Source organism: Astatotilapia calliptera, chromosome 4 (assembly GCF_900246225.1).
Source record: "Astatotilapia calliptera chromosome 4, fAstCal1.2, whole genome shotgun sequence".
NCBI lineage: Eukaryota > Metazoa > Chordata > Actinopteri > Cichliformes > Cichlidae > Astatotilapia > Astatotilapia calliptera.
Window position 1 is genome coordinate 17,834,519 of NC_039305.1, and position 25,028 is coordinate 17,859,546.

The 25,028-nt window shown below is 41.9% G+C and overlaps 1 protein-coding gene across 2 annotated transcripts in view; it reads right to left on the reverse strand.

Moving 5' to 3' along the window:
• The window catches only part of LOC113020914 (Na(+)/H(+) exchange regulatory cofactor NHE-RF2), a 37,456-nt gene extending 28,188 nt beyond the window's left edge, over nt 1-9,268 (reverse strand). The window contains exons 1-2 of one of the 2 annotated variants that reach the window (XM_026165234.1): nt 8,717-9,268; nt 7,393-7,689 (exon numbers count right to left, since the gene is read on the reverse strand). In XM_026165234.1, coding sequence (XP_026021019.1) covers nt 7,393-7,689; nt 8,717-8,923 — 504 coding nt within the window. In that variant the 5' untranslated portion in view covers nt 8,924-9,268. The remainder of the gene's footprint in view (nt 1-7,392; nt 7,690-8,716) is intronic. The other variant, XM_026165233.1, reaches the window with a different exon arrangement.
• Nucleotides 9,269-25,028: the final 15,760 nt, after the last annotated feature.

Here is a 25,028-nt window from a genome sequence, read left to right on the forward strand (position 1 = left end):
CTTTAGTTTTTAGCCAGACAAAATCCCTCTGCCCAAGGATCTAAAGGTACTGGTATGTGCATATGGTATTAAAAGGTCACAGGGGGACCTAACAAGTAAATGGACAAGTAAAAAGTCTATTTCAGTAATCTAGATGTTATGAAATACTACTCTTTGTTTAGCAATATGGTGCTCAAAATAGTAGGACTTCACTACACCAGCACTGCACCAATAACATCAGATTTAGACATAAAATGCCAAAAAAGAGAAAAGTCCGTAAAATTCAACCTGCATGTCCTGCTGGATTAGTTTATACAGCTGATCTCAGTTCTAGTCAGCCTCAGCTGAACATTATTTATGTATCCAACTGGAAAACCCCATATAAATTTAAGTTACTTCAGCCTCTCTACAGTTGCTGCAAGCCACTATGCAACCCATCTCCAGTCCAGGTCGCCGTTTCCAGGCTTTTCCTGCTTTAAGTTAATCAGTGTCAAGTCTGCTGTCCGCTATGGCCGCGCTGTTCTGTACCAGAGAACCACATGCATATGCTTTCTACTTTTGTGTATGCAGAAGCAGGGAGTGCCCAGAGCAGTCTTACTGCCAAATGTACATAACTGCGATCTTCTTTTGATTCAAAGCGTTCTTAACAATAAAGAGCAGTGTCAAAACACCTTTTAAGGTTTTCTAGGTGACAAATTCAGAAAAGAGCATCTACTATATAAAATGCATAACCAGACATTTTTGTATCTAATTCATTTTAGGTAACTCTACATCGCTTAAACTGTCCATCTGGCGAAGTGTTCAGGTCAACATCCACTGGTTTAACTGGGAAACAATTTGAATACATTATCAGCTCTGCATAGGGAGAGATAATACAAGAAGCACACAGCTGTGCTCACTCTCACATACCCACCCACACACATTTAACACAGTACTCTCAGTTGTTCATGTCTCTCTGGCATTACCCACCTTCAATTTCTGTGTTGCAATTCCCCAAAATACATAGCCTACACATACCATCGTTCCCCACTAGTGACCCTTCCACATCCTACGTGATCCCACTCCAGGAATTAAGTTTACTCTCTCTCTCACACACACAGAATCAGGACCCTTGATGTAACAACATTGGTATTCAAAGCAGGGGGTGGAGGGTCTTGTACACTAGCTCCAGATGTTGGTAAGAGTCACTCACTCTCGCCAACTTACAGTAAAAAGTAAATTAGTTTCAAACTCTTCATAAGCATGAAACATCTGTTTAGAAGACGTCAGTTTAAGGGATATTAAACAAAAAAACGCCATAAAAGAAAACTCTGCAGAGTACCTCACACAAACTGCTGCCTCTGTGCAGCCCTTTGCAGTAACAGACACCCCCAAATGGCTCGCCTTGTCAGAGCAACAACTTCTCATCTGTTTGCCCCTCACAGTACACCTTAGAGGAGGGCAATCCTGCAGGTTATGACACGGGCTGAAGTGGCGACTGCAGGACCCCCAGACAAATCCTGTGCTCTGTGCTGTTACATTGGAGCTGACAGGCAACATCTTTTTCCTATTATCCCGGGCAAAATGAGAGGCTGAACCAGAGAACAGGACATGTGACTCCCACTGAGTCAGAGCTGAGCCGTGGTCTCATTTTCTGTTGTTAAACTAATGGCCAGAAATAATCATTTTTAGGAGGCAGAGACCAAGAAGCAAAAGGGGCATTTAAAATACAACATGTCAAACAAGGAAAGAGACAAGCCTGCCTTGTCGTGACGGTTTACAACATCTGCAGAGAGACAGAGGAAAAGCAGATGTTTTTCTTGCCTTTGCGGATCTGTTTAAGGTTAAATACACAGAGATGTACATTACTGCTAAAAGCACCTCTACTGTTTTCGTCTGTTTTATCCATACAGAGAACACTGATGGCAGATTTCTTTTACACTCCTCACCCCTCTGACCTCAAGCCCTGACTTTTAAACATCGTGATGTCTGTCCATAATTATCTCACAAAATGGTTTTCACTCAAACGACTACAACAATCTGCATTTTCTAAAACGGTTTAGTGTATTTCTAGCGACCGGTCCCAAGCCTGGATACATGGGTCTGTTTAAGTTCGTTTAAGAGGATTTTTAGTCTAAGTTGTTGTTGTGGTTTTCTCACTATAATATAGAGTCTTTACAATGGTCATAATGGTTTGATGGAAGTCAGAATTTAGGGCGATGCAACTGCCTGTTGAACAAATATGCACATGTGCATGTTTGTCCTTGCACCATCATCATCATCATCATCATCATCATCAAATCGTTAATATGCCAAACTTGATCATGCAAATGTTTCACGATCAGATGCAGAATACCCTCACATACCACGCCCCTCCTCTCTGTAACTGTTTTGACAGATGCATCTCCACAGGGAACAGGTGATCTCTACAAGACGTCTGCAAATCTTTTACATTTTTATTTAAAAACAAGCTTCTCAGTGGGCTAGAAGCAGGATCAGTCATCTGCTGTTGCACTGTTTCATACTGATCAGTATCTGAATGGGACATGTTGTTAAGTATCAAATCACCTGGAAACAGAACTATTAAAGTTACAGCTCAGATGTTGCATCATGTACCGGGAAAGCTGTAAAACTTCTCTCCTCTTTTTCTTTGTTTTCCACATATAGACTTTTTGTGCCAAATTTAGCCGTGTGTATGTTTCCTGCACGCTAAGTGGTGTCACTGTGACCGTCACCATAGCAATGACTTTCTCTGTGTTTCCTAACAAGCCTGGTGTCAAACCACCCCGGAGTCCAGCGGGACTGGAAAGACCAACAAAAGGCTGCAATATATTTATGTGTGTCGGAGGCTTCACCATGAACAAAAGAGGAAAATTCCAGCCAGGGAAAGGTGAACAACAGAAACAATATCCACTCTGAAATGCAGCAGTTTCCACAGATGAGGTAATGCAAGCAGTCCTCTCCCCCCAAACTTTCTATATTACACTTAAAAAACAAACAAACAACTTAGTATGCAATCCCAGTACACCACGGGTTAATTCCTAATCTCAGTGCCAACAAACACCAGCTAGCTCTACTCTATGTATACATGCTGCTTTCTCTGCAAGCTCTTTTGCAACCCACCTCCAACCACAGCTCCTCATTCAAGTCTTGTCTGCTGTCACTTTTCTTTGTAGCAGGGTGCTGCTGCAACCATACAGTCCCTGGCCACTTTATTAGATACATTTATCTAGCTGCTTTTTAATAATGTAATTATCTAAACAGTCAACCACATTTCAGTGCATTTAGGGATGAATAACATGACCAACTCTTTATGATCACAGTGTAGTCATCTTCTGTTAGCTGCTTCCAAAATGCACTATGTTACAAAGCTCAGACCATCTAAACCTGGTTTCTTGAACACGACAATGATTTCACTGTCACCAGATCTCAGTCCAATAGAGCACCTTTGATATGATGGATGTACAGCCGATGTACAACTCTGCAGCAACTGTGTGACGCTCTCATCTGAATATGGACCAAAATCTCAGAGGAAGGTTTCCAGCACCTTGTTGAATCTGTGCCATGAAGAATTAAAGGCAGCACTGAAGGCAAAAGTCCAACCCAGTACTAGCAAGGTGTAACTAATGAACTGGGAAGTGATATCCTTCACTGGCTGTTCTAGGTAAATGTGTACGTGAGCATGCATGTCTGTGTGTGTGCTTGTTTCAAAACAGGTTCTGGAGAGAAAGTGAAACCCAATGCTTCATCTTTAAGGTTTAGTGTTAATGACACACACATAACACACCTCACCGCATGTGTGTGTCTGCAAAGGAGGGAAAGAGGAGCTCGTGGACGGAGCACAGACACCTCAGGTGTGTGCTGAGGTAAGACGACGCAGCTTAACCTAAACTGCTGATGCTGCTGTCCTTGAAGCCTTTCTTCTGCTCTCCCAGGAGCAGGCACAGGCAGTAGGATCACTGTTTCTGCTAGAGGCTTTCTACACAGTCTAGTGGCTGCTATTGTGCCAACAGGCCAAAGGTTTTAGGAGAGATGGAAACGAATATTGTTTCAGAGACCAAAAATAAGCTACTTTCTTCTGATCTTCAATCAAAGAGGTAGAAAAACAAAATGCCTTTAATGTGGTTCTGTAATTCAGTTACTCACTTTAAGTGGGCAAAAGTAGCTGAAAGCTGAGAACGGTGCTCAGTGATAGTGACACTTCTCTCTAATGCTGAAAAGGGCAACAAAACAGCTGTTACCAGGCAAAGGTGTCATGATCTACTTATGTTAGGAGAGATTTGATGAACACAAAAAAATTGTCTGCTTCTTCATTTTTTTTTTGTTTTTGGTCATATATATATATATATATATATATATATATATATATATATATATATATATATATATATATATAGGATATTGATTTAGAATGCATGCACACACACAGCCAGTCCATCCATCGCTCAGCCGTCGCCCTCTCGACTCCTTCTGCTGTACCACAAATCAAGAGAGAAGTAAACATGAGAGGAATGCAAAGGAAAAAAGCAACCTGGGGGATGAGCGGCCATAAAACAGAGGGAAAATACAGACAGTGTCATGTAACCTGGGGAACACATGCACAAACACACAAATCCCTCTCATGGGGATATTTATTGGGGAAATGTGAAAGTAATTACAGTTGCAGAAAAAAGTTTATGTCATGTTTCTTACGCATGTAGCGATTTTAGGCTATTAGACCTGCATGATCTGTGGCTGTCGAAGCTTCTATTCGTTCAGCAGACAAGGGGATATTAAAAAAAACACAAGCTGTAATAAAAGTTTGGCATTTGACGGACATAGTTTGAAACTGAACTGATCATGGCCCAGATTTTCCCTTTGCAGCTGACACACTGGGACCTCCTACACCTCCCCTCCCATCCCCTAACAATAATTTTGTGATTTTTGTTGCTGTAAATAAAAAGTACAGTGCTCTCACTGAGTTAGTTAGCAGTAGGTTCCAACTTTGAAACCCATTTTGAGCCATACTTGTCTACGTTTAGGAAAACTGGCACCATTGAACAGGCATGAAGTGAATTCCTGTTCATTTTGGATAATTTTCGTATTGAAGAAAACATAGGATCTTTCTCAAGTCCTTTTATGTTAATATGTTATTTTAAAGGTGTTTTTTTTTCGTGGATTCAGAGGTAAGTCTATCTATTTTAGGTCACAATGCAGCTCTGACGTCGCCTCATCTGCCCTTTCTCCCATCGTACAGCAGGAGGAAACTGTCTGTGGCAGAGTTCTGAAAACTAGAAGGTGTGTTTGTTGGTGAGGGGCAGCGCATGGGTTCAGGAGCCAGGGCACTCTTTTCTTACATGTGCTCATTTGGACATTACACTGAATTTTCATTGGGAAGCTAGCATGGTATTATTCCTGAAATCTGGTACGTACCCAGCTTCACCAGGTAATAGCTCGAAAATGAACAATGTACGTGTGCAAAACCGGCTATAGCTTGAAATTTGTGATTTTCACTGAATATACAAACATAATCTGCACAAAGTGAACTGAAAGTGCAAATTAAAAACACCAGTAACATAAAACAGCTTGGGGGTCAGGTATCCAATTAAAAAAAAACATCCCCAGCAGGAGGCTAGACCCTGGAAACACACTGTGTACATGCACAACCACCCTCACTGCTATACTGGTACATGCACAACCCATCTTTCTCCCTCATTGTGTGACTCCTTTGCACTGCAAAGAGGAGAGAGCACTTCCTGAAACTTCTTCTTCCAAAGCTCAAGGTTAGCACTGGCTGTGGTTCCTTCTATCTGCTCTGTCTCTAGTTCCCTCTCCTACCTTCTCTTAAAAAAGTGAAACCTATGAGGAAATTTGCTTAGCTCAGCGGTCTGGCTCTCCTGCTTTGATGAGCAAAAAGAAACTTTTACAAGAATCAAAAACAAAGAATTGGGAGGAGTATTTTACTATGTATTTTTATAGTTTATTCTTGTCTCGGTTATTCTGTGTTTCTTCGGTGGTCTGTGTGTTTTTCCCCTCCACTTTCATTGTTGTAAACACCAAACAAGGGGACGTGCTGCATCAGCAGGCTGTGCCAATAGTCTGCATATGTGTGAGGGAACAGCTTCCTTTGAGAAGTCCGATTCTTTGGAGGCTCACAGGAATCAGTCAGGCCACAGAGGAACTCTTCATTGCGCCAGTAAAAATAGAAAGAAGCTGATTATCTGTCACGGTGCCTGAGCAAATGAAGTCGTTTCAGTGAACTGTTGATACATCAACAGGTTTCCTTCGTTTTTTATTCGGAACCACAGATGCCTTTTTTTGGCTCATCTTGCTGAGCTTTTCTTCAATTCTTTCATTAGACTCATTAAGACAGAAAAGAGAAACGAGAGACCGCTGAGCAATTCCTGAACCGAGTACTAGGATTTCTCCCCACAGGTCAAAGCCAGAGCTGGACAAAAGACACACACACGCAAACACACGCATCCAAGATTTAACTGATTGGGCCTGTCACTGCTCTGGTAGAAGGACTGCCTGAGTGCTGCTCACATATTGGCAAGGCAAGCCTAAGTGAAAACACATGTTGTGTAAATGCAGAGAATAGAAGTTGAGCCTCGGCCTCCCCCCAATAAAGACCATTTGAAACCAAATCCGATCAGATCTCAGAGCGTTCCAGGAGAGACAGAGCGGGCGGAAACGCTTCCTGTTTTTCAGGACAAAGGGGAGTAATAATAAGCAGTGAATCCAAAAAAAAAGAGAAAATAAAAAGTATCGAATGCTTACTACAGGTTAGGCAACCAACTGTGACAGCGATCCTGTAACTGTCCTGTAAAAACACTCGATCTACAACCTTTCAAAATATAGGCAGGTCATTATTTTTCATGTATTGCAACTTTTTTATTTTCAAGATTTCTGTGGATTTTCTTTTTGCAGAGTTACTACGTTGCCTGGTGCCAGATTCCTAACCTCTGACCTTTCACATCCTCTTTGACCTCTAACACAACATCTGGAATGCTTCACCCGCATTCATTGCATTCACACGTAACAACGCAGACTGTGGAACCTGAATGTTATCTACGTATCTGATCAAAAACTGGCAAAGCGACAAGAAAACAAGTCTAGGGTGAAAGCATGCTGAGGAGAGTCTGTTCAAAGTGATGACTCAGTCACTACCTTCCATCTGTTCTAATGCAAAGTGCGTATTTTTAACTCTCGGGTGTGTTCAAGCAGACAAATCTCTAAGAATTTTCTATGATGACTGGCTCGAGAAGCTTGACAGTTATTTGTGGGTTTACTGGGGAGCTGGTTCACACTGAAAAAAAGAAAACACACTCTTTCTGTAAGTTTTAAATTCTTTTGTTGTTAGACAGATATCTCCTTAACAAGCCTGGAAACACACATATTAGTGCTTTAGTAAGCGTGTAGTGTGACCATTGTGATGATCCAGCACGTCCTTACCTTCTTTGCAGCCTTAGACGGTGACCTCCTAGTGGGCTTCTGCACCTGGTCGCTCACTGTGACGGGCTGCTTAGACAGAGAGCCGTTCTCCCGCTTCTTGGAGGGGGAAGATGGTGTTGACGATGGTGCTGGAGAAGGAGACACAGGTGGAGAGGAAGAGGAGGAAGGATTTCCAATTCTAAGGACGGCCATATCCTCTGTTGCTGTGAGGCGCAGGCTGCGTAGGCTTTCATAGGTCTCAGAGTCAACCACCAGCAACCTGGTCTTGTTGTCCATGGCCTTAATCCTCTGTACCACCTGAGGAATGGAACATCGAACGTTTGGTTTGAATACATTAAATTCTCTACAGTTTGGCAGCAGATAATTAAATGCTACTCCTATGAAGGATTAGTCCCAATCCATCCATCAAGGACTTGTTTAATATATAATTACTGACCATTATATTAGGCTGTATACACCTTTTAACATGCAGGCCTGTGATTTGCATCTTTATTTTAGGAAAAATGCTGTATAAGCAACGTTTTGAAAAAGGCGATGGCTCTAGGTTTTTGGGGTATGTGTGTTCCTTTAACTGAATTTCTTAACATAACTTTGTATTTATTTGGTTCTTACTGTTTGACAAAGCAACTGTATCAACTGATCCATCAGTTTTTCTAACCATTTATTCCCATACATCTGTAGTGGGAATATAGTGGGAAGCGATGTTTTCAAAACTGACAATTATCATTGTCGTTGTTATAGATCATTGTCATATGAGCAGGAATATGAGGCTCCTTAGAAACACCTGGGTGGCAGATTTGTTCCCTGAACTTCAAACACAATAGTCAGAGGGTTTGTTTTCGTCTTTCAAGCTGCAACAAACCTAATATACAGCACACAGAGAGGAGGCTGGTGCTGATCTTCCCCCGTGTGCCTGCAAGCTTGTGAAAATAATTATCTGAGCCTGCTGACTCTATCTGACCACCAGCCAGGCCTTGCAAATAGAGGAGCACACAGTTTGTTAAGATCTTATTTACAGGGACCGGTTTATATTTAAGCTCAGGCCACTGACTAGAGACTTGCTGATTTGTTGAATTTCACTAGGGAAAAAAACTGCAAGGGAAGGAATACAGCCTGCGTAAAGTTCTTGCTCAGCGCGCCCCTTGTTTCCAAACAAAATGTTTTGTAATTCAATAACCTGCAGACCTCTGGTCTGTGACGCCGAGTGGAGGAGGAGGCTATGCGCCACCGTGTCAGGATGTCTGCATCAGCCAGTGTCACCTGTTGATGTAGCCCCTGCTCAGCCAGCTAAGACACAAGTTAAATAATAAACACATCTACTTGCCTGATGGTGCGTCTCCTTCTCCACGTTTACTCCGTTCACTGCGACCAGCCTGTCACCGGCACGCAGCCCTGACGCTTCTGCGGGGGAGCCAGCCTCCACTTTGCGGATGAACTGGCCGCTCTTTCCTTTCTCGCCATGCAAGTGAAATCCATACCCGTTCTCCCCTTTTGTCATGACACAAAGCCGCGGTTTCCCCACTTTGGCCATTTCCCCCTTTGTCAGTTTAAAGCTTCTGAAGTGTTCAAGTAAAATATAACAACAACAGCAACAACAATAATAATAACAATAAATGGAAATATTGGAGTTTAGGAGAGCGACTGCAGGGCTGCTAAACTTCTTGGAGAAAACATATCTGGCTGACACGCGCGCTCTCCCAGTACAAAAACACAAAGTGGAACAGCCACAGATGCGCTTCAGAACAAGAAGAAAAAGAAAAAAAATAGTGCATGCAAGAAGCAGCAAAGTGTAAAACTTCAGGTAACGAAGCAACAGCAGCAGATCCTGTGTCTTGTATCCAAGCTGAAGCGCACGGCTCAAAGACTCCAACAAAAACCCGACGGGCGCGCACAGACTTCAGAGCCCCCGACAGCGCACCATTACTGTTACTGCAGACGTCGAATAGACTGCCGGGTCCTCTCCTCTCACTGGAAATTTCTCCATAACAACAGTTCGGAGAGCATACGCTGAGTACAGTTTGCTCTGGGTTAGAGCCGCGTGCGCAATAGCACCACCTCTTCCCAGACCGCTTACCTGCTCTCACTGTTTTGGGCAGAGAAGGAGGACTAAAAATGATACAACATTGCCCCTGGGTGGCAGGAAATGGTTTTGAACGGTGTCCTAAAAATAATGAAAACACCCAGCTATTTGGATTCTCACTCTCAATACATCCAACTGGTAGCCTAATTGTAATGGGTCCAGACAACAGTTCATCTAAAGTTTCGGAGCCGTTTCATAACATATTATTATTCAAATAAATGTCATAACTGTGCTACTAAAATACCCACTAAAATCTAACTGATGAGCCCAAAGCTTTTAGTAAGTAGGCCGTTTCAAATACAGTATCCTTATACTATCCTTAATTAAGTATCTTCATTAATGCAGACCAGGGATGTCAAACTCATTGTACATTGAGAGTCTTGTCTAACGACTCTAACTGCACATTCATTAACTTAATATAAAACATAAGAAAGTGGAATTTCAACAGAATGCCTCAGTTTTTCTACATGTTAAAGAGATTCTGATGTTATAAATCAAATACATCTGTCAGCACGACTCTTTGGACTTTACAGACAAATTACTGGTGACTCATTGGCCAGACTATCCTGTAGCTGTAAAACAAAACAGCCCTTGTTATTACACAGATAAATTTCTATTTATTTATTTGTTAATTAATTTAACAGTGGAGATGTATAATAGTCACGGAGGAGATCTTTATTGGAAGGAAACGCTATAAAAATTATAAAAAGACAGTTGAAAGTCTACAATTGACCTCGGGCCTTATGTTTGCCACCCCTGATGCAGACCATCAAAAACGCCAATGGTATTGCTGTTTGAGATCTTTGCTAAAAAAATGAACTTAACACATTCATAATTACAGCCGTTGATTGAATTTATGTTGCGTTGGAGGGCGCAACTGTACTTCCTGTTGAAACCTTCACAATAAAGCAACCCAGTGAACGCTGGAACAAAAGCAAAACAAAAAGGATACAAGAAAAGAAGAAAGGTCATTTAAGTAAAAAATAAAAAAAGACAGAGAAAATATCCAGTGAGCAGCAGTTCTCTGAAGAAGGCAAGTAAAACAGTTAAGTAAATAAAATAGCACTTGTTACAACAAAGGTATGCAGAAGACAGCACTTTGTACCTTGATACAGATGGGCTACAGAAGCAGAAGACCACACTGACTGTCACTCCTGTCAGTTAAGAACAGAAAACTTGGGCTACAGTTTGCATGAGCTCAACAATACTGGACAATGAAATTTTGCCAGGTCCAATGAGTGTCAATTTCTGGAGGGTAGTGTCAGAATTTGGAATAAGCAACATGAAAACATCCATCCATCCTACCTTGTAGGCCCTATTGGGCCCCTTAGCACTAACTGAGCATCATTTAAATGCCACAGCCAACCTGAATATTGACGCTAACCATGTCCATCCCTTTACCACAGTGTGCCCATCTTGTGTTGGCTGATTCCAGCAGAATATTACGCTATGTCACGAAGCTCAGGTGATCTCACATGGCCACCAGAGTCGTTGGGTCTCAGTCCAATAGAGCAAGCTCGGGATGTGGTGAAACAGGAGGTTCACATCATGGATGTGCAGCTGACACATCTGCAGCAATGTTACAGTGCTATCATGTGAATATGGATCAAAATCTCTAAAGAATGTTTCCTGCACTGTGTCAGTCTACGCAATGAAGAATTAAAGCAGCTACAAAAGGAAAATTGGCACAACATAGTACTAACAAAGTGTATCTAATAAAGTGATTGGTAAATGTAAATACTGTAATTGAATGGCGACGAGTGTGGGGAACACACCCTGTCATATCAAAAACTCCACTGACTTCACGAACGAGGTCCAGAAACTTACCCTGGATCTACATGAAACCATCGTGTCCTTTGATGTGGTCTCACTCTTCATTTGTATACATGCAACTGAGGCAGTCAGAAAACAACTACAGCATCAGATTTGCACATGGTTAGACCTCTGCCTTATCACCACATATTTTAAATACAACAAGCACTTCTACAGGCAAAAGCTTGTACCATGGGCTCCCCAGTGTCACGTATTGTAGCCAACCTTTGCATGGAGGAAGTGGAAATTAAAGCTCTTGGCTCTTTCACAGAGACAGCGCCTAGCCCCTTAGAGATGGTGGCATGACAAAAAGACTGAAAGCTGATAGAAGTATTAAATAATTTCCCCTAGGGATCAATAAGGTATTCTGATTCTGAAGTAGAAGAAGATCTGTATTTTTAGGATGAATGATTTTAATAAATAATGTATATATACAACCCCAGTTGCAAAATAGTTGGGATGGTGGGAAAATGTAAATAAAAACAGAATGCAGTGACATAAAAATCTCATAACCGTTACTGATACCAACGACCTTCCCACTAACCAGGTGCTGTAGTTCATACTATGACAAAACGAGGGCGCTAAACACTCACATTTCAGTAATCGTTTAGCACTTGTCAAAGTAGAAACAACACCATAGTTACACTTCCGGTCACCCTTTAAAAAATAAATGCATGTTTTCAAAGGCTTAAAAACACAAAAGCAGACAAATATAAAAAAGGCGGTATGTTACTGAAACGAATCACACGGATAAATAAAGCAGTCTGTGATAAATACTGAGCAAACAAAATACTCACTGTGAACCTTTAAAAAAAAAAAATTTTTAGCCTATAACAAGTATTTATTTCAGCAGGAAATGTTTCTTTAGTGTGATTTCTAACCTGATGCTGACATGAACACCAGCAGGTTAGACTGATTTCCAGAACTAAAGAGTTTATCCCGTTTATTTACTTTTTTTCTCATCAGAAAGTACGCAGGTGATTAACTTTCACCTTTAATGGACTAATACTCATCCAGCTGGATCCAGTCTGAGCCCGCGGCCTTGAGTAATGAAAAACAGATGGTCAATCTCAGTTTATTACTCTTTGTATTGCCGTGGCACAACTGCTGTTGCTCATCTGCACATCCTTCACTTCACAGCGATGATTCCACTGAGTCGGAGCATCATTTCCTCTCTCAGCTCCTCTGGGAACTCGAGGAAATCACTGTTTGTCAGGCCTGGAGTCCAGGCTGGCTCACTGTTATTTTAGCTGTACGCCTACCCGCTGATGGACTGTCTAATCTTGATGACTGTTCCATTTAATACACTAGTTTCCTGTCAATCAGCCATGGAAGGATCATCCTTTTCACGGTGGGGCACTTTAGGGAATTTAATTTTCAGCGGAGACAACACAGCAGCAGAAAGTGGGTCGTTATCGTTCCTGCTCCGAGGTTCACTTTATTTTTAGATGGGTGTTAACATTTCCCGAGGAACATATAAATCTCTCTCAAAATGTGACAAACCCTGCTGCTGATTTCTCACTTTTAATTTTATTTTGGGGGATAAAATAGTCCTTAGATGAACCATCAGCAGTGGAGCTCCAAGGATTAGCGGACTGAAAAAAATGACTGGGAACAATTTTGATAGCGATTAATCATTTGGAGTGATTAAAAAGTTGTGCGTTAATGGCCAAAACGTGTTGCTGATTTTCATAAAAATAGCCCCCCCCCCAAGGGCTAAAACTCAAACCTTTCACCGCAAAGAACAAAAAAAACACATGCGCTCATGAGCTTGCATAATGATGAAGATTTATTCTGCCTGTCAGGCCCTGATTGTGCTGCAAGAGCTGCGTTTCATGTTGCATTCTTCTGCTGACAGGGACCGAGAGGGGAGATATGAAATTGTAATGTAGCGCTCAACACAATCACCCTCCTCCTACATGAACTTTTGCACGTTCTCTAGCTCTCTTTCTGTTCCAGTTTCCATGTCATCATCACATCACCGCTTCTTCTTCTTATACTGGCGGATGGTGGAGGTGAGGTGGAGAGATGATGGTGAGGGTGGGTTGGATTCAGTGACTGACACCTCCCGGAGGAGAAAAGAAGGTTTTAGTGAATGTCTGCGCATAGAAAGAAAAACAGCTGGGGATTGTCAGCATCCACACACACACTGTAAGATGTGTTTTACCAGCACCAGCGAGGTCTTCTGCTGCCTGTTTATATTAAAGAAGACAGCTGGTGCCATCGGGGGGAGAATTCTTGGGGGAAAATGTCCATTTTTAGTCTGTGTCACAGCTGTCACTGCCTCACCTAAATGGCTCCATGAGTCAACAAGCACGCAACACATACACACACACAGTGTCCACAGCAGGACAAGCTTCAGGTATTTTATTCCGATGACGCAATCACAACCGAAGTAGTCTCAAGTGCCTAATTTAGTGCCCAAGTTTTACCCCCTCATCTCCTCAAATCATGCTTTTTCTAATTGATATAAACAACTTAGAAAACACAGGCGCGACCTGGATCTCCGTCACACCCGTGTGACCTGGTTTAATTGCTACTGACACACTGGAGCCCTTCCTGCTGCGAGGCTCCTTCCGCTGTCGGTTTTGCAGAGAGTCTCTGAAATATCAAATGGGGTTTTTTGAGACATAAACCGGTGTGAAGAAAATGGCACTGCTCCAGGAAATGCTGCATTAATAAGTATGACATATGCCATTTTCTAATCTTAAAGTCATCATCATCTCGGTCCTAGTCCTCTGGGTCATCTGTGACACTCCACCGACTGCTCTTTTGTTCAGGAGGCCTCTTATATATGACTTTAAACTTGAAATTGAGGCGGCGAGAGGTGCGGATAGACAGCAATCCCATCTGGGTTTCAGTGTATTATGGCACACTCAATAATCTGCATCCATGCATCTTGAGTTTATTTTCTCGGATCCATCTGTCATACATTATTGAAATGGACAGAGACATCCTACCTTCCCCCTCCTGGCAGAGGGAGGAAAAGAAAACACTGTGGGGTGGAGAAGGGCACAGCTCTCAGCTTTAATTAACCACACAGGGCAGCTCACTCCTCCTCCTCCTCCTCTTCTTCTTGCTGATCCCCTCTGTGCTCCTCTCTCCGCTATGTGTGCAAATCACATGGAAAGAATGTTAAGTTTCCTGACTTTCAATTCAAATTCCAAAAACAATACACTGATTTCTTTTAGGTGTGGTTAAGACTGACTTGACAGACAGTGCTGCAAATGATGTGTGAGAGATTTTGGGTGTTTTTCAGCCAAAATGCATGCCTTTGTTAAAGCATTCATTTAAATGCATCAAAGTCTGAAATCATATTTCATGCTGTATTATTATTATTATTTTTACCCCTAAGCTGTTAAAAGGCTGACAGGTTAATGACGTCACCCCGCCAGGCAGGCGATGTAGGATTTTGAAATGGATACCATATGTGTGTCTACTAGGACCCCTAGGGGTACTGGGGATCGCGCAGTATTTATATATATATATAAATACTTCAGATTTTGCACTCCCTTTATATATCTTTGTATGATAGATATTGTAAGTTTCAGCCAGATCCAAAAGTGTTTGCATGATGACATAGTTGTTGTAAAATTGCCTCTGCAGACCAACAAGGGGATCTTAAATCAAAGATGGGACTAAAGTGCAGGGTTTAGTAAACTATTGCATTAACTGTTCAGGAATTACATTTTTATACACAGTGAAAAGTAATTGGACAGCCGACCGAGCTGGTAGCCATTGGCATGTTGAATTTTGTGGTTAGCAGCTGTGTGTTTTGTCTTTTGTCTCCATTGCACAAAAATTACCGTTAGATAAAACACAACTGAAACACCTTTACTTGTTATTTAACACACTTGCTAAATATCAACATGTTAGCATTAAGGTAAGTAAAGGAAGTAAGCTTTGATTTAAATAGCATCGCTCAACATAAATGTCATGTGTTGCACTGCTAAAGCGCACAGGGAAAAACTTTGTAATATGCTCCGTGTTAGCATTTATCTCAAATTTTCCAAGTAAAACCTGAGTTAACATAGCTGCAGATTTTCTGTAGTTTGCCAAAAACACTCAAAATCATGAAGCAATAATTTAGAGTAAAATGAAACATATTCATATAAATCAAATGTTTATTTAATATTATTATTAATCCTTACAGAAAGCATGCTTGCTATAAACTGAAATTATACCAATCAAGTTCATTTCATTCAACCAGATTCTATTAAATTTAATGTTCTACATTGTACTTATGCAACAAAACATGGAAAATTTACATGTAATAAACCTGCTTGAAGTCAGCATCTTTTATTTACTTATGTATTTTGGGCTGTTTTTGGCCTCAAATAAAATGGTGTTGCTAATATTGTCTCACGAGGCATGGTTCTTTTCAACAACAAAACACTTGCAACTTGGACCTCTGTTCATAACTTCTGCAAACATGTTAAAAACTTTATGCACTTGCTAAATGTTCATATTTAGGAGCAATAATTGCGCATGTATTTTGATCTGTGATATGTCCTGCGTCAGTTAATTGCAAACAGGTTCTCGGAAGGGCCCCTGCAGTACCTTTACAGCTTTGCCCTCCAGCCATCAATAATTTTAACGACCTTCACAATAATTAACTTGCAGCTTGTTCGCTGGTACAGTGCTGAGTGCGTGACGTGAAGAGGGCTGCAGGGAGACGAGCTTACCTATCAGCTTTTTAAAAAATATATATTAATAATTCATATTTTGAATCAAAAGTTAGATTGAAAAAGTTATACTGAGTGCCGTGGTTTGTTCACACTGTTATAGTGACAAACCTCGTATCACAGTCTGCTCGCTTTCCTGACAAAAATGTCTGCTGTAACTTGAAATGTGGGAAAATCTCAGTGTTGTTCCCATGAGCTGTTTCACTCTCAGGTATCATCCTTAAGCCTCAGGGGCAACAGTTTCCTCAACTTTATCACTGGATTTCCAGTTTGCTGGTCTCATGTGCTTCTCAGAATTTGCTAAATGACCGCAATAGCTGCGAGTTCCACAAAGCTGCTTTTTGAGTTTTTCTTTTTAATCTATGTGCGTTCAGATGTTACGGTGTTAATCTTTAGCTTTTATTTCATGACTGCTTTTTATGCACATACTTTGCATTGTTAAAACCCAACATTGTAAAAAAGGCACTAAATGTCATGAAAAGAAAGTAGACATGCGTCATGCTGGTTAACAAACTATCCTGGGTTTTTTGTTTTACACGGAAGGATGTGCTTTCTCGCAAGGCCAGAGTCTTCCCCAGAATCGTGCTGTTAATGGAAATTAATGGTGCACCTCACTCGGTTCTGACTGGGCGAAATGAAATACCCCCACAAAAACCCGACCAGTGGACCTGCAGGTGTGTTCACTTAGTGAGAACCCCATGTGATTTCTGCTGTATTGCAGTGTCTTTTAGCGGTGCAAAATAATAGCGGAACAAACCATTCCTGTAATTCCTGTCAAAGTTTGGAAGGACCTCTGGGATTTGTCTGTTTCTGAGTATAGTTGAAGTTATGTGTGTATGAAAGATCACATTTACTTGTGCTTAGTCGTTCGTGGCTGATTTTTCTTAGAATCAGCAGAGAGCAAAAAACACTTCTAGTGTACTGTGCACTGTTTTCTGTTTAATAACAATACTGTTTAGCATATGACATTGAAGGAGCTAGAACAAAAGCTGCATGACTGCAAAACTTTTTGTGTGTGTTCACCCTCACAAGTTACCACAAAGCAAGTTGTCAGTAAAAACACAGCAGAATAAGGGCTAAGCAGTGAGGTAAAAAGTTTCTTAAAGAAGTGTCAAGTGTGGAGGCTGTGGAGCAGAAAAGAGTTAGACACTCATATGTATATCTTAGAGGAGGTTATGAAGTGGTCAAGCAATTTTTTTTATTAGATGTGTTACTTTAAAATCCTTAGATCATTGCCATAATGAGTTCATATTTTAAATGTAAAACAGACTATGGATAACAAAGGTGTTCTGTGGTGCAGTGGTTTGCAAGATCATGAATTTTGCATGATCTCTCTTTGCATGTGTGGGGGAAAAAAGTCTGAAGGCATGGCTTTTAGATTAATTGGTGACTGGCTGCTGATTTGAGTATGTTATCCCTGTGATGAACTGTTAACCTGTCCACGGGTGTACCCCGTCTCTCAATCTGTGAAAGCTGGGATAGGCTGAAGCTACCCAGTCCATTTAGAGCCCATCACTAAAATGCTGATTTTCTCCTTGAGGTACCTCGTTGGGCTTTATAACAACCTCATTCACTTTTGCATTTATAATTACTGAAATGTTTTTGGGTTGAGATCAGGTCACTGACTTGGCTGCTGAAGAATATCTGATTTATTAGCCCCGAGAAACTCTTTTGCAGTATATTTTGGGCCATTAACCGTTTGCATTGTTAAGCCCTGTCTGATCAGTTTTGCAGCTTTTGGCAGAATGTGACAGAGTATAGACGAGTAAACACGACTGTTCATCCTACTACTTCTGTCTGCAGTCACATCATCAATAAACACAAATGACACTAATGACCCAGTTCCAAAGGCAGTCATACATGTCCATGCAATAACATTACGAAGACCCAACTCATCCGCTGGATGGGCAGGTGGGGGGACGGGCGGGCAGCATGGACACCCAAGTTTGTGAATGTGAAAACCCGAGAACAAGGTGACGTAAGATTTTGAAATCCATATCATAGGTATATCTGCTAAAACCCCACATGTGTTTGAATCTCAGTGATATCTAACTCAAGGTCAGAGGTCAAATTTTCTGAAAATCTTTTGAATGCAATAACTCAAGCAGGAAGTCACCTAGGATTTCAAATTGATATACAATGGTGTATATCAATGCCAATAACAAATCTGATATATAATATAAATGAACTGTGGTGTATTCAATTTTGAATACACGTAGACATTGAGGGCTAGCAGGAGGGACTATGCGCTTACCTGCTGCTCTCTGGCAGGTAGCTCCATGCCCTCCTGGGTTTTAAATGCACCTTAGAACACACATGCATCAACACTACAATGAGCGGGTGGAGGGAGGTTTGGAGTCTTCTCTCACCCCCGTTCTCTGCGGCCTGCTGGAGCGGGGGGGCTAGGTGGAGGAGTTGGTCGTCCGACTGCGGTCTGGAGTGTGGGGCCTCCCTGCTGCTGCGGAGTCGGGGCGGTCTGCCTCTCCCCACCACAGGGGAAAAGGGTAACACCACCTGGGTCTGGGTGCAGTTCCCCCCTCCAGGGGCAAGGGTAACCTAGACCCGGTTCATAGAGTACGCTTGGGGAGTGTGATCGTGTGTACAGGCGTCTCTTTATGTCTGTCTCCACGGTTGGTTGAGTGTTGGAGTTAAGTGCATATGAGAGCTATGAGGGGTGGGAATGGATGTTTGTGTCTGTGTGTGGCCTGTATGTCTGTGTCTATATGTCAGGTTGGGTACAGACGCCACCTTCTGGGGACATCTCAGGCCCTCCAAGGTTGGGCCTATCTCCACCCACCACCACTTCCCCTGCCCAGGTGGCGGAACTCCCTCACGGTGTCGGGGTGGGTGGTCTTTGTGTGTGGGGGTGGGCGTCCAGGGTACACACCGGCTCACTCCTTGGCGGCCGCTTAATCGGGGCCTGGAGCCTGGGGCTCGCTCGGGCCACTTCGGAGGTGGGGTGGCCCCCGGCCTCTCGGCCTGGGGCATCGGTCACTCAGGCACCAGCTGGCTGCCGGCGCGTCACTTGCAACTCCCCCGGGCTTCTGTCTGCGGCTGCTGAGTGGCCCTCATCTGGGACTACATCTCCTCAGCTCTACTGGGACAGTGGCGCGGCTGCCCCTTGTTGGTCTCCTGGTCTCTTGTGTTCTGGGGGCCTCTGGATGTCTGGGAGTTTTTGATCTCCTTCATACCTGCTTCATACCCTGGAGGACGGGGCTGTGCTCCCCACACTCCCTAGCAGATCGTACATGGAGAAGGAAACCTTTGGAATGCAAGCATGCTGAATCCCCACACAGGTATGCACACAGGTGTACCCACACGGATTCACAAGACGTGGGCTACAGCTTTTCTTGGCTGCTGCCTCAAAGCACATTGTGCGCTGTCTATCTTGCGTCTATATAAGTAATCTACTGAGATCTACTGCTAGCTAGTTTATGATGGCCGTTTTTTTTTATTATGTTGCTCTTTTATCTTACTGATATCTACTGCTCTTTGTTGTTTGCTTTCTCTTCTGTTTTTTTTCTCCATACAGGTGACCCAGGTGTTTTGTTTGTTTGTCTGTTTTTCTTTCTTTCTTCCCCCCCTTCTCACCATCTCTTCTCCCCTTTGGTTTTCTTTCTCTCCCTCTCTTTCTTTCATTCTTTCTCCCTGTCCTATCCCCCAGTCATGTCTGTCCCGTTTGTAGCAACTGAAAATAAAATAAATTCATAATTATAATAAAGGTCAATCAAATGGACCAATATGGCAAGGCCATGATGATCCACTTGGTAAAATAAATCCGCTTGGCATCTTTCTTGGCCTTAAGACAACAATTCTGATGGCTAAAGATCCAAACGGGACACAAAAAATAAATAAATAAAAATAAAATAAAATAAAAAAATAAAAAAATAAATGAACTGTGGTGTATCACATCTTTGTTGGTAAGTTCAGTTTCTCTAGCCACACCCAGGTCTAATTACTGCCACACCTGTTCTCTATAACAAATTACTTAACTACGACCTGCCTGACAAAGTGGAGAAGACTAAAAGATCGTCAAAAGCCAGATGTCATGCAGTGATTCAAGGAAATTGAGGAACAAATAAGAAACAAATTAAATGAGCTCTCTCAGTATGGAAAAGGTTATAAAGCCATTTCTTAAGCTGTGGGACTCCAGTGAACCACAGTGAGAACCATTATCCACAAATGACAAAAACATGGAACAGTGGTGAACCTTCCCAGGAGTGGCAGGCCGACCAAAATTACCCCAAGAGTGCAGTGATGACTCATCCAGGAGGTCACAACAGAGCCCAGAACAACATCCAAAGAACTGCAGGCCTCACTTCCCTCAGTTAAGGTCAGAGTTCATGACGCTAACAAAAGAAAGACACTGGGGAAAAATGGCCTGTGTGACAGATTTCCAAGACGAAAACCGCTGCTGAGCAAAAGGAACATAACTTTTGGTAAAACAGTCTGTAGGCTGACAAGAGAAGAACTGAACTTTTGGAAGGTGTATGTCTCGTTATATCTGGCGTAAAAGTAAAACAGCATTTCAGAAAAGGAACAGCAAATATGGTGGTGGCAGTGGGATGGTCTGAGGCTGTTTAGCTGCCTCAGGACCTGGAAAATCATGAATTCTGCTGTCTACCAAAACATCCTGAAGGAGAATGGATCCATTAGTGACCTCAAGCTGAAGCGCACTTGGGTTCTGCAATACAACAATGATCCAAAAAACACCAACAAGTCCAAGAAAAACTAAATGAAGAGTTTGGAGTGGCCTAGTCAAAGTCCTGACTTGAGTCTGATCGCGATGCTGTGGCACGGCCTTAAAAAGGTGGTTCATGTTGGAAACCCTCTAATGTGGCTGAATTACAACAATTCTACAAAGATGAGTGGACCAAAATTCCTCCACAGAGCTCTAAAAGAGTTAGCTGCTTGATTGCAGTTTTTGCTGCTAACGATGGCCCAACTAGTTATTAGGTTTCTTATTGAGAACAGGTGCCCCCTTTCCGACAGGAGATCAGAAAGGGGGCAAACACTTCTTCGCACGACAGTATGTGCATCTACTAGGGGGCTTAGGGGTAGCACTTGTGGCAGTCAGTGATTTTATTCTTTATTTTATTTTAATTATTCTCAGTAATTCAGGTCCCTGATCAGTTGGGAGCAGAGATGGGCAGTAAGTAACGCGTTACTTGTAACGTGTTACTGTAATCCGATTACTTTCTTCAGGTAACGAGTAAAGTAAGGGATTACTATTGCAAAAACGGTCATTAGATTACCGTTACTTCACCGTAGGAACGCTGCGTTACTGCGTTACTAAAACCGTGATTTTTTGTGAGAATGTCTCACGACAGTGACGTAAGCGAGTGGGACGTTCGTGGCAACAGCTGTGTGCAGATCAACAATGGATCATATACAGTGGGGCAAAAAAGTATTTAGTCAGCCACCGATTGTGCAAGTTCCCCCACCTAAAATGATGACAGAGGTCAGTAATTTGCACCAGAGGTACACTTCAACTGTGAGAGACAGAATGTGAAAAAAAAAAAATCCATGAATCCACATGGTAGGATTTGTAAAGAATTTATTCGTAAATCAGGGTAGAAAATAAGTATTTGGTCAATAACAAAAATACAACTCAATACTTTGTAACATAACCTTTGTTGGCAATAACAGAGGTCAAACGTTTACTATAGGTCTTTACCAGGTTTGCACACATAGTAGCTGGTATTTTGGCCCATTCCTCCATGCAGATCTTCTCGAGAGCAGTGATGTTTTGGGGCTGTCGCCGAGCAACACGGACTTTCAACTCCCGCCACAGATTTTCTATGGGGTTGAGGTCTGGAGACTGGCTAGGCCACTCCAGGACTTTCAAATGCTTCTTACGGAGCCACTCCTTTGTTGCCCGGGCGGTGTGTTTTGGATCATTGTCATGTTGGAAGACCCAGCCTCGTTTCATCTTCAAAGTTCTCACTGATGGAAGGAGGTTTTGGCTCTCTGGCAAAGTTCAGACGGGCCTGGACATGCACTGGCTTCAGCAGCGGAACACGTCTGGCACTGCGGGATTTGATTCCCTGCCGTTGTAGTGTGTTACTGATGGTGACCTTTGTTACTTTGGTCCCAGCTCTCTGCAGGTCATTCACCAGGTCCCCCCGTGTGGTTCTGGGATCTTTGCTCACCGTTCTCATGATCATTTTGACCCCACGGGATGAGATCTTGCGTGGAGCCCCAGATCGAGGGAGATTATCAGTGGTCTTGTATGTCTTCCATTTTCTGATGATTGCTCCCACAGTTGATTTTTTCACACCAAGCTGCTTGCCTATTGTAGATTCACTCTTCCCAGTCTGGTGCAGGTCTACAATACTTTTCCTGGTGTCCTTCGAAAGCTCTTTGGTCTTGGCCATGGCGGCGTTTGGAGTCTGACTGTTTGAGGCTGTGGACAGGTGTCTTTTATACAGATGATGAGTTCAAACAGGTGCCATTCATACAGGTAACGAGTGGGGGACAGAAAAGCTTCTTACAGAAGACGTTACAGGTCTGTGAGAGCCAGAGATTTTCCTTGTTTGAGGTGACCAAATACTTATTTTCCACCCTGATTTACGAATAAATTCTTTACAAATCCTACCATGTGAATTCATGGATTTTTTTTTCACATTCTGTCTCTCACAGTTGAAGTGTACCTCTGGTGCAAATTACTGACCTCTGTCATCATTTTAAGTGGGGGAACTTGCACAATCGGTGGCTGACTAAATACTTTTTTGCCCCACTGTATCGAGTGCAGGAGAGAGTATGAGCGTGCAGCGTTTAAAGTGTGGAAGTACTGACCTTACTTTGACTTTGATTCCATAAAAAGTGACAAAAACATTAGTGTCCGTTGTGCGTGGGAAGAAACCCCCTAAACTTCCAAGCAAGCTACCACGTAATGGGAAATTCACAGAGAAACTCGCGGATTCTTCCACTGACCGCTGCGGCACACCTGCACCAGAGCACACCTCCGCCTACCCCACTCCTGCTTTACAGGTGAAAATAGAGCAACAGGACCGCTGAGTCTTTGATTTTATTTATTTTCTGCTGTTTTTTACTTGCATCTATTTGAAATAGTGAGTGTAAACACAAAAGAATATTTTATTTTATGTGCTGGAATGTGCAGAAAATAGTTTTAAATGTTAAACTAATTTCTTCAGAGAGAGTTACATATAATTAAATTTTTGCTTGATGCATAAAGTTAAAAGATTTTAAACAAGTTTAAAAAAAAGAGACCTTTCCATTTGATTACATTTTATATGATGGATTATGCAGAAAAAGTAGAATTGGGCTGAAAGATCTATCACTTTATCACCTATTCAGGTTGTAAATCATATTTTAAAAAAGTAACTAAGTAACTAAGTAATTAATTACTTTTGAAAATAAGTAATCATTAAAGTAACGGAATTACTTTTTTGGGGAAGTAATCAGTAATTAGTTACTGATTACTTTTTTCAAGTAACTTGACCAACACTGGTCTGGAGGGAGGTCACTCACTAAGATTGTGCACCCTCTCTTGAAAAACAAGAGTGAACTGAGAGTGCAAATAGGTCACCCAAGTCATCCAGGTCTCCCAAACTCTGTGGGAGCTTTTTCTGTTTAACATAACGACACATCTTTTGGGAAAGATTTACACCGTGGACTTGGACTACATCAGTTTGGGACTGCGGCTGTTCAAACACCAACATGCGTCTAAAGAATATCTAAAACCTTATGATTACTAAGAAATTTTAATGATTCCAGGTATATTAAAATTTGTTTATGGATTTATACCTCCTCTTTCCGTGAAATGAAACTACCTGAACAGATAGCTGTAACAGATCCCTTTTATAGAGGCGATATGTAAACAGTGTAACGATGAAAACGTAGTCATTTATAGTTTCGAACCTATGAGGAATATCTTTCACATCTCTTTTATTGAGTTTCGGCTCACTTCTGGCCACCTTCATCTTTAATATTTTGGTCTATGTTCACTCTTACCACATTGTTTTTGACTACAAAATGCTACGATTGTAATAATAATAATAAAAAACCCCTCAAAGAACAGCTGGAAGCTTAGCAATCATTGACCATTCAACCCCATGTTTTGTGTTGAAAGGCTCACTGTCAGCGGTGCTGAGATCCTTCAGCTGGAAACAAAAGCAGACACAATAACAGATTAGAAATTTAATTAATAAGGCAACACAAAACCCTGGTTTGTAAATGTTCTGGCCTCAGGACTGGCTTTGGGCTAGAGAACTGCGTAAAATATGTATTGATTATAATTTTAAGGTTTATCGACAATGCCAGAAACTGAAAGAGAGCACAAAACTGATATTTGCAATTCATGGACTGGAAAACATTTAACTGTGCTGCCAAAAGCACATGCCGTACTGAGCATTTGTATGCTGAGATTAAACTACTACTAAATGCTTGGACGTGTCCTTGTTTTGAACCATCTGTACACCTGTCAACATGGGCACATTTTCAGCAACCATGACTGCTGAATTCCACTGATAATTTGTGTTATGTATGCAGATGTTTGCTGGTATTCTCTGTTATTTTACTGTTATTTTAACTGCTGGTCTGTCTGGTAGCAGCTTTTGGGCTTTAGTAGACATACATACTTAGATTGGCATACCTTTTTTGACCCACATTTGAAAATTTTAGTATTCTTTACCTGATTGTGACACACAAACACCGACTGTGTTACTATACACCAAATTTTCTCCTGTGTGAAACTGGAAAATGACTCTAAGCTTAATTTTCTTTGGGAAAGTCTGCAAAATCTGCAAAGTGATAGATATTTTTATATCTTGTATTCTATGTGCACCATGCTTCTCTTTTGAATTCTTCTGCACACCTTTCTTTGTTGTCTTCCATCAAGGTCAAGGAAAGGTGTTTAGGAAAAGGAGATGGGAGGTGATTTTTTAGATACTGGCCTTTTTAACACATTTGCCAAGAAAAAAGCTGGACCAATAAAAGGAAAAGATTAAAATGAGCAAATAAACGCAAAGAAGGGAGAGAATGGAGACAATAAAAGTTCTTATGGCGGATAAATCTTTGTTTGATGTTGGGTTAAA